The sequence below is a fragment of the Lepeophtheirus salmonis genome, chromosome 3, assembly GCF_016086655.4.
Source record: "Lepeophtheirus salmonis chromosome 3, UVic_Lsal_1.4, whole genome shotgun sequence".
NCBI lineage: Eukaryota > Metazoa > Arthropoda > Copepoda > Siphonostomatoida > Caligidae > Lepeophtheirus > Lepeophtheirus salmonis.
The window spans coordinates 8620349-8634571 of record NC_052133.2 but is presented as its reverse complement, the minus strand read 5'-3'; the positions used below and the strand labels follow the sequence as shown (position 1 = coordinate 8634571).

Below are 14223 nucleotides of genomic sequence, written 5' to 3'. Positions count from 1 at the left end.
TTCATTTTTCATCCTTGTTGGATTCAGAGTAGAATTGAGGATTGACAAATTCCTGCCTTTACGTTCTTACTATATACAGAGTCGGACTTCCATTTATTCCCTTCCTCTCACAACTAATAAAATGTAAGGAGAGTTAAGCTGCACTCCTTCAAAAAGTTCTTCAAATTGTCAAGAATACCACGTTAATTTTCGGCTTTAAACAGCTCTGTATATGATAATTGCTGATGAGGCAAGTTTGTTTTTCAACTTTTTTCAAATTTCGAAAAAAGTGTGAAATAGTTGTCATGTGGTAATCAAATGACCTTTGCAATAAATGCACGGTTCACCTGCAATGTCATTTATAGGTCCCACACCATAGTCAAAGTTTGAAAAAGGGGCCAAACTCTCTTTATTTAGCCAATAAAGATTATAAAAATATTATTCTATAATTTTGCATAAACTCATTTGGATAGATATTTTTCTAACCTATAAAAAATAAAAATAAATTTATTTTCTTAAGTCACCCTATGGAGGAGCAGCAGCAAAAAGAGAAAATAACGTAAGGTAATTTTGATGATCCGCGTATTGTGCGCATCTTTTTTCATCTTTTCGAAAAGGAAAGCTCAAAATATTAGGTGTAATAAAATGAAATTAATTATTTCTAATGGATTTGTTCCCCATATTAATGTTTATCTCCTTGGTAATCGAAACAGTGCTTAGATGACGGCAAGACTCGAGGATTTCCATTATTTTATCCACATTTTTGACAATGTGCCTTCCATTATGTAGTACATCTTTGACATCAAAATTAGCGGAACGGGATCAACGATCCAAAACCCCATGCGACCGATATAATAATACTGAGTCAAACAAGTTTATTTTATACGAAATCTTATCTGTCTAACGCCCTTCAACTTAAACCGATTCCATTCATACAAATGTGAGATACACATTAATTAAGCCATCTATTGGAAAAATAATGAATTTATTTTGGCTTTTTATATGTTCTCTCTTCTTGCTTCAATGGATTGCTTTAGAAAACAACACTTGATTATTATTTTACATGGGCTATAAAAATTTTATGCTTTTTTTTCTTCAAACTTTGATCAAGATGTATTTTCCTTGACCATTGTTTCACACTATTCATAATAGAAATTCAAACAAAGTAGAAAAACAAAGCACTCTATCCTAGATAAGCTATAAAATCCTTACTTACCGCCTGACTTTGTTTCCTCCAGTCCTTAATTGCAGATTCGTTGGTCAAGTTAAGAGCAAGGGCTTTTGCAGACTGAAGCATGATTTGTAGGCCTGCAAAGATAAAAAAAAATCAATCTATGCATTTATTCATTCGTTTCACTTTAAAACAAGGTGTTATTCAATTAGAAAAATAGAAGAAAAAAAGAGGTGAGTAAACACGTTCAAGTGAGAAAAAAGGTTAAACGTTGCTTGGGGGATATAGCTAGAACAATCAGACCTTTGATCAAGATGAAGATGTACATGTAATACTCTGGAGGATTAGAGGTTAAAAATAAAGCGAGGCTGCTGCCGGCTGGAACAAATAAAATACTCAATAAAGGGCAAAAAAGTAATTCCTTACGAGATTGAAGCTTTTCCGCAGAGATATTAAGCGTGGAAATAAAAGCAGGTTCTTCTGAATTTTCCGCCTCTTGATGGGCTACTTGAAACACGCGGTTTGCTAAACGAGCAATATTCATGGCTTCTTCCACGAGGCCCAAGGAATTGGAATCCCGAACGCAAGTTTCACAGCGACGGGCGTCGGCCTCCATCGCGGAAAGCGACTTTGCAACAAAGTCTCTACTATCAACAGCATCATCGCAAAGAGCTCTTGCACGATCGTTTGTTTCAATATACTGCTTTCTTAAATTCTCGAAATGTTCTTTTGCTGCAGCGTTTTCAGGATAAACCATGCAAATCCGGCCTGCGTTGATGAGTTGTGGGGTAAGGGACTCAACCTGGAAGAGTAAGAATCTGTAAATATGTGTATATGTAAGTAGGTACATATAAACATATTTGCTTTTAAACCCTTCAATGAACAACAATGAAGAAAGTTCGTATCTACTAGTTTTTATTTCCGATTCGGTCTTAAATGATTTTTCTAGATATATATTTAGGCCGAAACCCCAATCTCACGAACTCTAGAGCGAAATTTAATCGTTTTCAAAACGTGGACATATTTTCTCCCTTATCCAAGGGCGTTAGCAGGGGATGGGCAAGAGGGGCTGTAGTCCCTCACAAATGAAGGAATTTTTGCTTTTTAATAGAACTTTTTTAGTCAGGATAAAAATTTTTACTTGAAAATAGGAGTAATTTTTTTTCATAAAAAAGGTGATTATGGCAAATTATGCAGCAGATTTAAAAAAAATAATATAATATTTGAAATTAAATTTTTAATTTTTTTTTCCAAAATATAGAATTTTTTGTGAACAGCTGTGGATTTATAATTTTTTCCAAAAAAAATTAGACTTTTTAAATTTAAAAAATAATAATTCTGTGAATAGCCATGGATTTTTCAAAAATTAATATTAGCAATATAATTTTTGAAACTTTTTTGAATAGCTATGGATTTTTTGATTTTTTCCACCCCAAAAAATCCAGAAAATAATATTTTTTCGCTGATATGTGAAATAATCTAAATAAATATTTCAAAGATCCTAATAAACCATCGATATTTCTAAGAAAAAATCGAAGGACAGAGAACCGGTCCCAAGGAATGGGGGTCTTAAGGACCGGTCCTAAGACTAGACTGAATAAATAAGGACGGACACAACACCAGTCCAGACTGAGGTTTTCTTTTGGACCAATCTCAAGTCCTTAACTGTCTTGTATTTCACAATCTCTCCTTCAAAAAGAAACAGGAAAAATGCCCCAAATCAGTTGTTAGTTTACCAATTATTCTCAACTATGGAAATAATATTCAATTATTATTTATATTTGTCCACAGCCTAATTCTAATCCGACTAATCAACGTTCAGAACACTCCTTAGGGGACATTATGAAGGCGCATTGACAGCTGATGACAAAATTCCGTCTATATCTTTGTATTGGCAATGTGACACTGTGATCTATTCTCACTTTTATTGAGAGCGATCCAGGCCGAACTTCATTATAGGAGTGAACTAGTTGGGTCCACTAAAAATCATAACGATCTCAGTCTGCTCTAGGTTTTTCGGGCCGAGACCCAACACTAGTATTCTACAACATACATGAAGAAAAAGAAAGTAGAGGAAATTTGTAAAAATAATAATTTAATCCGCATTTAAACAGAATATTAAGAATATGTGTGTTTTTTTTTCTTTGCAAATTCAAGAATAAACTCTTGTAAAATCTATTTCAATCCACAATGTTTCAATATGAATTTTGTTCTTTTCAATAAAGAATAAGGTCAATGTTTTACTGTTGTTGTTGTTGTTTTTTTACCTGACTAGCCGCAGCCAAGAGACCCTCTGCTAATTTTTTATTACCAGAGTCATTCCCCAACGCCACCATTTTTGCAGTCCTTCCAATATTATCAGAGGACAGAGACAATTTATCTGATTTTTCAATGAAGATACGATCACGATCCAAGGAGGCTCCCACCGGATTTTGAACACAGTCCGTTAACTTTTTAAGAGGGTAGCCCACGTCCATGAAATCCTTAACAACTCTCTCCACCAGAACGGAGAGAATAGCGTCTTTAATGGCATCTAACCGTGTAGCAATTTGCCTTGCAAGATTTTGAGCCCGTGACGAGCCAGCATAGCCACTTGTGCACAAGTCTTTAAGATCCCGAATGTCGTCCTCTGTCTCTATGCAAAGACTGCGTACACTGTCCCTTTGATTTGGGGGTAACAATTCTGCAATCTAAATAGAAAACATGGAATAAGGGACCTTGAGAGTGAATCCGCTATAACCTTACCTTACGAGCTTCATCTAGTATTAAATTTATAGCATGTTGACCCAATCCCCGATCATCAACCCCGGGTTGTTCTAACCATCTTCTTGCCTGCTCTAATTTGCCACTGATGGTGGGTGCGGGCTGTTGAATCCCGGATTTTTCCACTCTTTAATAATTAAAATGAAGGAAAAACATTTAAATGATGAGGAACAGAGAATTAGATGAATGATAATTTATTATCATTGCATTCTACGGCTTTCTAACATTTTGTATTGTTTAGTACAATGTAAATCAAATGTATTATATTACTACTCTACAGGCTTAGTTAGCTAAAAAACATCTCGTTAAAATATATAATATTAATAAAGTTCAAAGCAATTAACGTTGCTCAATATGTGAATCTATATCTCATCCTTCAAAAAAGTAAAAATAAAAAAATGGGCCCGTTAACACATAAGCAAGATGAATGATTATTTTTTTTTTTCAAAATTGAGTGTGGACTTCATTTGTATTCACTAACGACAAATTATTTTCAATTTGGAAGTGTCACAAATTGACTATCACAATAAAAGGTTGGGAAATTGATATATTTTATGGATTTGAAGGGGACCCTATCGGGCCACTTTAAGTCTCTACAATGATGAAAGCTAGATTCTAAAATATAGCTAAATTCTTGATTATCTTAAATTATGCCATAAATATAATTGACTTAAATATGTGGCCCGTCAAACCCAAAAACAAGTGAGAATGATTTTCATATAGAAGAATAAGAAGTTGATTGATTTTATGGTTGAAAGGAGCCATATCGAGGCCAATATAAGTCTGTTAAATCGAATAAAGGTTTTAAACTATACCTAAAATGATTGGGTATCTTAACTAATCCAATTAATTTGAACATGTATGCTATAATTGACTTAAATATGTGGTCTGTCAACACAAAAACAAGCTAAATTGATTTTTATCTTCTCTTGTATTCTTCGACGACGGACTATCTTCAATTTCTATCAATAAATTATTCTTATTCACCCTTTGGTTGTGTCATAAAGATTGAGAAGTTGATAGATTCTATGTATTTGAAATGAGCATTATCAGGTAAATAAGTTTCTCAAATCAAATAAAGTTTCTAAACTATATTTGACATTCTCAAGTACTTGAACTCATACCACAAATTTGAATACGACGCCTTATAATTGAGTCAAATATTTCGATCAAATATTAAATAACCATTCCTCTTTCTTTTTGTTTTAGATTGTCTTTATGTTGAGGAATAAGATATCGAGGGTTGAGACCCAAATTGTCGTAACTCAAAAATTACGAATGTTAGTGTGTTATTCTCTATAATTCTAATACTAATGAAACAGGTAAATTCAGACTGTTGAAATGAACTTCTCAGATCCATTTATTGGGTAAAATTGAAAAATACTCATATTGAGAATGAAAAAATGAAGTTTTCCAAGCTTAATTATGAACAGTAAATATTTGAGTTACAACAATTTATCACTCACTCCAGGATATCTAGGCTTCAACGACGGATTAGACTCAATGTTTATCAATAAATTATTCTTGTTTATCTCATGGGTGTTTCGTAAGTGCCATTTTAAAGTAGGCAAAATTGATTTTCCTAATAAAAGAAAGAGAAATTGATGGATTTGATGGTTGAAAGGGGTCATATCGGAGGCAATATGAGTTTCTTAAATCAAATAAAGGTTCTAAACTATAACTATAATTCTTTGGTATCTAAAGTCATCCACGTAATTTGAATACAAATCCCCAATCATTGAAATATTGGGCTGTACAATACTGACTTTTATCAAAATTGAGTGTGGACTTCATTTGTATTCTTCGACAAACTATCTCCTACCTTTTATCAATAAATTATTCATATTTAACTTTTGGATCATCTGCTGCAAATTGACGACCATATCGGGTCCAATATAAGTCTCTTAAATCAAATAAAGTTGTTAAACTATACCTAAAACGAGACTGAAGTGGGGGAGGGGGACGCATTCTTCAGTCCTAAATAAGGCCTGACACAACCCTAGAAGTTGATGTATTTTATGGTAGAGAGGGTCCATATTGTGGCTAATTTAAGTACCTTTAATCACATAAAGGTTTAAAAAAAAATGAAATATTCACTTGTATGATGTAAAAAAAGCATAAATTGGGATTGTTTCCTTTTTTTTTTTTTTGTTCAAGATTGTTTGTATGTTGACGCACCAAAAATGATATTTTCTTTGTACATTTGTTACTTTGTACATGCGTGTTTCTAGTGTCTATTGAACATATACATATACAATATCTCTTTTTAATTTTGCTACTCACAGATGATGAGGTTTTCGGCTGTTTAAAAATGTAAGAAAAAAAGAAAGTCAAGATTTAACAATAAATACAAGACAGAATTAAGTTCCTTGCTCAAAAAATGTATGTAACTTTCCTTTACAATATTGGGGTGACTCGTCGTCGATCTTTATTGTCTTTCATATTTTCCCCGCTTTACCTATTAATTGCCTGACTGATGGTTGTAGAAAGCTCATTAAGTCGTGAATCGATATTTCGAGCCAAAATCTCGGCTTGAAGTGTTCCTCCCTCTCCAGAAGTCCTCAATTCACTCAAAGAATCCGTCATGGAACGTATATCCCCACTCAATTTCCGAATATGCTCCGCATCTCCAGGTAAACTCCGATCTGCAATCTTATTCGCCAACTCAAGAATCAATTTAGAGGATTTCTCTCCAAGGGAAGAAGAACTACTACTTCCACCCCCTGAGGAGGAAGGATCCCGAATCCAATCACGGGAGTTTTGTATTTTGGACTCAATAGCGGCTTGTGTTTTACGCATGACGGTGAGATTATCAGAGTCCCATTCATCCTCGTCATAGGTTGTGAGTTGAAGAACACGAACAATTTCTGAGACTTCTTCGGACATTCGCCCCGCGAGGTAGTTTCGGTTCTCTCCAGCTTCATCCGTTCCTTTCCCACCTTTGATTTGTAACATGGATATAGAAAAAAATAAAATATAATCAATTAAATATAATCAGCATTCTGTTGAATATATAAATATCAAGGATACAAGGGGGAGGGGGAATCATTGAGGTGCTCAAATGTCAAAAGAAATTCAAAATATGGGAAATAAATAAATGGAACGTGCGGATTTCTTAGTTTTTGAAAGAAAACACAACGCTTTTTGTATCAGCTCAAAATAAATGAGTTTACAAAAATAATAAGTACAATAATTTAAAGACTCTTATTTAAGCCGCGCATTACTCAAATCTTTTGATTTAATATTTATTTATTCAATAGAATAGAATATATAAGAAATAGTGTTGGGACTCGGTCCAAGACCGAAATTGTAAACCGGTTCGGTCTTGTATTATTTTTTCTAGGCTGATACTTTGGTCCAGACGGCGATCTCAGATCGTAGACAGAAATGTAATCATTTTCAAATAGTGGACCCACTTTCTCCACTAGCCACCTGATTTATGCAACAAATTTAACTTAATATGACGTCATTTAAAGGAATTTCATAATTATCAAGAATCCATTTATAGAATCCGGTGAAATTAAACTTTTCGATGGGACCGATCAACAGAGTGAGGACTCAAAACACGCAGTAGCATTTAGTTATGATTGCATCCCCATTATTTTTTATTACAAGGTTTCATTATGTAGCGAAACGAGAGCTGAAACCAAGATAAACAAAATTTGTTTTCATCTCATATCTCTTATTGTAAAAATGTCGGAGGAACAACAAAAAAGGCAAAGCGTGCCAGTGGAGGACATTTGAGGCCTCTAGGAGAAGAATTTCTGCCTCATCTCTCATCTAAATATGAATTTGTCTCCATCATGACAGGGTGGTACGCCATGAACACGACCTTCATCCTCAAAAATCTGTGCTTTGGGCATATGTAGGCTGTTATGGCTTGTGAAGAAGGACTTGTTGAATAAAAAATAAGGCTAAATAAAGTATTTAAACATACACAAATTAATTTAGGTTTGTCTTTTCTTGATTTAATAAAAATCACGTTTTTCGTAATTCCGGCAAGCTACTTCAAATTTTGTGTCCCGAATCGGGGAATTGACCAAGTTGCAACCAAAAAATGAGATGAAAGTTTAATTTACTTTGAGACCAGTTCAGACTGAACTTTGTTAAAGGAGGGAATTAGTTCGCTAAAAATCCCAACGGTCTCGGACAGATCAAGTATTTTCAGACTGAAACCCAACACTAACAAGGTTATAAAATACACACTTGCCCTTCACGCTTCTTTAAATATATTCTCTCAATATTTAACCCTAAAGGGGTATACAAGGTACATATATTAAAGCAGGAAAGCTTGACTTTATTTGTAAGGAGTTGAACTTGTATAGTTATCAATAGTATTAAATACTAATTCCCGAACTCATTACATAAATTGAATGCTTTAAATATTACATGAGGTAAGCAATATAATTATCACTTTTGATAGTATGAATGCATTCAGTTTAAATAGAAAAAAAGACATGGGCCACAAAATTGAAAATAATTCGAGTTATGATTTGCATTCGGAAGTCAAATATATAAACTTTATAAAAGGTAGAATGAATCATGTATATTCTATGTTGATTAGACTTGCGTTTCGGTCTGAAAGCCCTAGATAGGTATGAGGCCCTTATGATTTTTAGTGGACCATATAATACTAGAAACTTGAAAGGGAAGACTAAAGCACCCCGCTACAAATGGTGTAGAAGAACTGAGAAGTTACTAGAATGGCATAACAGGAGATGGGGGTTTGTAGAGCGCGAGGGGAAGGCGGGAGATGATGGTATTCCTGAATTAAGACGCTTGTTAATAATAAATTTGGAAGGAGAACTTTCTACCTTTAAAATAGAATTAGTGTAGGGAAATATTATAATTTTATTTAAATTAATAAATATTTATTTTATTATGCAGTCTTAAATCAATTTAATATAAAAATAGGGTGAGAATTCTTCTTTTAGAGGGAGATGTTAAACTTATTAAATAATGAACAAAAAAGAATAAGGAGCACACGCATCAACCTTTTTCTTTTCTAATCCCTATACTTAGTTTTTTCTTTACACACATCCCCTCCATAAATTAATAATAGACACCTGTAAGTAAAGGCTCAAGCACCCCCGCTAAAAATAGGGTAGAAGAATTGATATTGGAATTACATAATTTCTTAAAAACTGGGACTTTTGAATTTCACAGGCCTGATTTTTAATATAACTGTGTATTTAAACCTAATAACTACTTTTTTTTAAATAAAAATATGACAAAGGGTAGACAATGTAATTTATCCTTAACAGAAGTTTGGTCTTCAAAGTCTATATCACGGGGTTACCTCAAAACAAAAACTACTCATGTAGCCAGCTAATTTTGAACAAAATTGATCACAGAGTCATTGCATTGCCACTTGGTATATACCTTTCGTTTGAAAGAGCTTCTCTTTTTTGTACCCTTTACCAAGGCTTTACTTCACTAACACCAATAAAATACAGTGTATTTTGTTGACAGCTGTCTACATGAATGTTCTATATCATTGGGTTATTATTAGGTCTACTTTGATGACTTTTATAATTAATTTAATAGATCTAAAGAAATTATAGCATGAATAAATAGCTACGAATTAAAATGACGAATGATGTAATTAAAATAATGCATTTAAAGACGAAGAAATTGAAACATCTACAAAAAAATATACTGGGTCCACGGACAGTTCTGTTAAATGCTCATTATAGTACTAATGATATAAGGAATTACAAAATTTGCCTATAATTATAGAAATAAGTTTCAAAAACATGTGACATAACTTTCATTCGAAATGGTAACCCTTAGCCTTGACCACAGTTCGAAGTCTCTCTAGAAAGGACTTGTATGCTGCACGACCCATGTCCACGGAGATGGAGTCCCAGGCAGCATCCAGTTTTGTGCTGATGTACTCCTTGGCGTTGATCTTCTTCCTGCCGGTACAACTACCAAGGGGACTTTTCTATCTCGGTCATGCCCCTCCAGACCACCACAGACTGTGGTTTCTGCACTTTGTTTACTCCGTTTGGATTAAAATTAGTACAAATATAGTAAGAGTAATGATTATTGCATGTCATCATTAATGGAGATTATAACTGTGAGAGTTTGCTCGGGGGTTATATGTGTAAGTCCTTTTTGGAACCGGAGTAGAATTGAGGATCGAAGTTGGAGTAATTCCACTCTATATGGCTTGACTATATGTTTGTGCCTAATTCCTTTAGCTCATAGCTGTTCCAAGCTCTGATAACGAAACGTTACGACAAATTCAAATTGTTAGGGTGATCAAGTTTATTCTTTTTTCATATTATATGAATAAATCTCTTGATATAATATTGAGAGATAGATAACAAAAAGAGTGTAAATAAATCAGCTTCTCTATGTAATAAATTTATTTGTAGAAAGGGCTTGAAAAAAACTAAAGGACTCTAGAGAAAGAGTGGACAATGAGTAGAAGCCACTGGGCTCCATGTTGCTCATGCTGAAATTATTCGGTTCAGGTTCACCCTGAAGAATCTATGATTCTGCAGGATGTCTCCAGAAGGACGGTGGTGTTTGATACATAATGCAATTCCTACTATATTTGAACATTCTAAGATAAAAAAACAACGAAAGCTCCCGTTTAACCGAAACAAAAAATAAGTGAAAGTATGCATGAAATTGTGCCACACATCTCTTGATTATTGGCCACATTGAAATATAACTAACTATCTAAGTGTATTATTTCCTAACAATATTATTGAAGTTTATAGTGTAAAATTCATTTCTGTATTTAATATTTAAAAAGTAAATTACGTTCTTATGTAATTTTACATTTATTTAAAAAAATTTAATTTTTAATTGAATTCTTAAATATAGATAATAAAACAAAGTTGAACAACAATTTAATCGAAAAACCAAGATTTTTTGTATTCATCTATTTTGCAAACTATTGACAGAGCACGAAATTGAGGTATTTCTTGTACATGAATGTCATATTACGTATAATATAGAATTTGTTATGTATTATTTAAAGATTGAAATCTTTAAATACAAAACTGTATATCTGTTATTACAAGGCATAAAATGCTTACTAAAAGCATCCTATTAATTAAATAATGAAAATATATTGTAACTTGGGATCGAGTTTAAAATAAGGATTGGTATTATCTTTACTTGATAGTTATTTCGTTGATTATTTCACGTTAAAGGTAAAATATGCAAAAATATTGATATTTGTAATTAATTATCTGGCTTTTAAAGCTCCAAACTAACAACATATATTCAGTAGTAAAGTGCAAAGTTTATATGGAGTGAAAAAAACAAAAAAAAACCACCTATATATACCAGACAAGGGATGCAAGTCGTAAGAACTTTCAGTGTACCGAGTGGTCCATTAAAAAATGAACACTTTGAATTTCAAACTTCAACAAAATATAATTTATTAATTAACAATAGAATATCATCAAAATTAATACTATAAATAAATGTGTGTCTGAGTTCTTTAATAATAAATATAGCCGCCCTTGGGAGCAAGCCTGGCGGCAGCTGAAGGCCTCGGTTTTTGGATAAAGGTCACTGAAGGCCTTCCCCCTGGACATGCACCCAAAAGATGAAGTTGAGGGAGTGGCGTCAGAGCTATGGAGGGGTCAAAAGTCTGATGGAAACCCTCGAGATTTCTTGTATGGAATATCACAGACTTGAGGAAATTGGCATACACTATTTTCCTTAAGTCCTCCAGATCCACCTTTTTGACAGAGACCTTCTTCCTCTTCAACGTTCCAGCTTGTTGATGGCGAAGACAGTTGTCGTCCTGGAGACGCCCAACTACTTGGAGTCCACGAATGGAAATTCGTCGATCACGTTCAAGCTAGAGAGCTCAGGTTTATTTTGTTTTATAACTTATTATATATGCTGTAATGTCTCGAAGTATAAATTAATTGCAATAACTCAAACATCCTTAATCCTTGAATCAGTAAGTCAGATTTCAACAGACCATCTGGTATATATAAAAAAGAAAATTAACATAATAACACCGACAATTTGAATCAAGGGTAGCTTAGTTATCATGACGTATTATTTATGTGATATGAAAGAAATAAATAAAAATCTCACTCTTTATATATATATAAAAAAATTACCCCATTTTTGATTATTATTTATACTCTGAGTCCAACAAGACTTTCGATTATAACCTGAAGCTAATCAATAACATATTTTAAGCTCACCCTTTTGAAGGAGTTAGCAAACTGAGGAGTGTCTTTTATTTGCATGAGCTGTTATCATTATTATTTAATTCCTAATGAGTCAACTTCCTTTACTATTACATATAATAATTTAGAAACCCGGATTGAACATTTGTGTGTGGTCATAAAAGACAAAGAGTAACCCTGAGATTTGTTGCAGAGTTAGAATTGTAGGGAGACAACCGTTATTATTTACTCATCTCTATTATGTAAATTTCGAGAGGTTAAGAGTCTTTTTTTAAATATTTCGATGATGAATGTTGTAAACCTATAGTTAGCTGTCGATTGCAAAGAAAAGCATTGTCATAGTCGCCGCCATGAGCACACAGTACGAGAAAAGGAATGAGATAGCAGGGCTCCTCCGTGCAGGATTGTCGCAAAAAGCCATCGGAGAGCAGACTAGGCCACAGAATAGACGATTTAGTATGTCTTCCAGGCATGGAGACATACTAAATCTCAATCTCATATTGTGTACTCATGGTGACAACTAGGACAATGTATTTCTTAGCAATCCACAGCTAATTATGTGCTCTAAAACATTCCTCATAGAAAAATTGTAAAAAAATTACTATAGTATATGCTGGCAAATATCTACTGAGAGTGGTCAGTATACAAACTATGCTGCTCCTTACTCGATAATACCATTCAATTTTCAAAATAGGGTAAAATAATTAGTAAAAGTACTTAGACAGTCACAAAACTGTCCAGAAAGATATAAAAGAAGTGGGTGAGAGGCCACTTTTGACATCAGCAATGAAAGACACCTATCTCCTCCATTGCAAAACTCTTTTGAGTTATTTTAGTCTATTTTTTGACACTTTAAGCCCTATAGCCCTATTGCGTAACCCCTCGACTACAACTTTTGGGTAAATATCAAGAGAAAGACCTGCAGTGTCCATCATCCAAACACCGAGACCCCCGAAGGCACCAAGACGCAATAACAGACGACTACATCTGCAGTGGATGCCAGGCCTTTTACCACCGCCTGGAAGCCATCATTGCCAACAAGGGCTGCGTCATCAATGATTAAGAAAGCTCAGATACACATCTATTTATAGTATTAATTTTGTTTAAATTCTATAGTTAATTAATAAATTATATCTTATTGAAGTTCAAAATTCAAAATGTTCATATTTTAATGGACCATTTGGTATTATCTTCGCAAGAATGAAAAAAGAAGAATAATTAATTGATAAAAGTTGAAGAAAATAGAAAACCCTTTCTAGGTTGCATGAACAAAAAAAATTGCACGCTAAAAATCCTTACGATTTATAATCCTATCCCAGAACAATATTTCGCCAAGATTGCGGTTTGTAACCATGTAATGAAACTTCCTTATTTTACCGGTCCAGACAGAACTAGGACCAAATATATTTGGCCTTAGAAAATTATAAATATCTTAAACCGGTCTAGGATTTTCAGACCGAAACTTATCACTAATAAATACCACAAAGGTGAATAAACTAAAATCATATCAGGTATGTACATATTAACAAAAAAAAACAGGTAAAATATGCACAAAAAAAAATATGTATGCCACAATTATATTTAGTACAAGGGAAAAATTTAATATTTTACAAATTAATATACATTGATATCTCATCATGTGAGTAATAACCTATTTGAAAAAAAAAAAAAAGTATGGGAAACGTAGCAAGTTTTATTTATTATTTTCCATTGCTGTTATTATTATTATTTTATTCTTGAGGAGAGAAGAATTAGCAGTGAGTCTAATCGAGAGGATTTTGTGCATATTAAAGAAAGAAATCCCAAATCATCAGGTCAACCCAGATAGTTTGGATAATGTTTTGAAAGAGAGCAACGTTTCATTAGATCTGCTGGTAGCAGCTTTGACGAGGGGAGGGAGGTCTATCCTAAATTCCAATAAAGACTTACACTCATCACTCAGGGGCATCCGCAGGATTAGGTTTTGGGGAGGTCTTAGTTTTTGGATTTTTTTTAAATTCAAAAATTAAAAACTATTCACACAAAAATCAATAATAATATTTCAAATATGAAATTTTTAAGAATTATTTTTTTTAAATCCATAGTCATTCACAGAAAACTAATTTTTTGAAAGAAAGAAGAGAAATCATAAATAAT

General features: G+C 33.3%; 1 protein-coding gene across 22 annotated transcripts in view; it reads right to left on the bottom strand.

Annotated features, from left to right (window-relative positions):
* Positions 1-14223, bottom strand: part of Vinc (vinculin) — a 57752-nt gene that overhangs the window by 19371 nt on the left and 24158 nt on the right. For all 22 annotated transcript variants that reach the window (XM_071886992.1, XM_071886990.1, XM_071887004.1 and 19 more), the window contains 5 exons: positions 6372-6852; positions 3896-4040; positions 3418-3840; positions 1577-1952; positions 1196-1287 (listed from right to left, as the gene is read on the bottom strand). In XM_071886992.1, the coding sequence (XP_071743093.1) occupies positions 1196-1287; positions 1577-1952; positions 3418-3840; positions 3896-4040; positions 6372-6852 (1517 nt within the window). The remainder of the gene's footprint in view (positions 1-1195; positions 1288-1576; positions 1953-3417; positions 3841-3895; positions 4041-6371; positions 6853-14223) is intronic.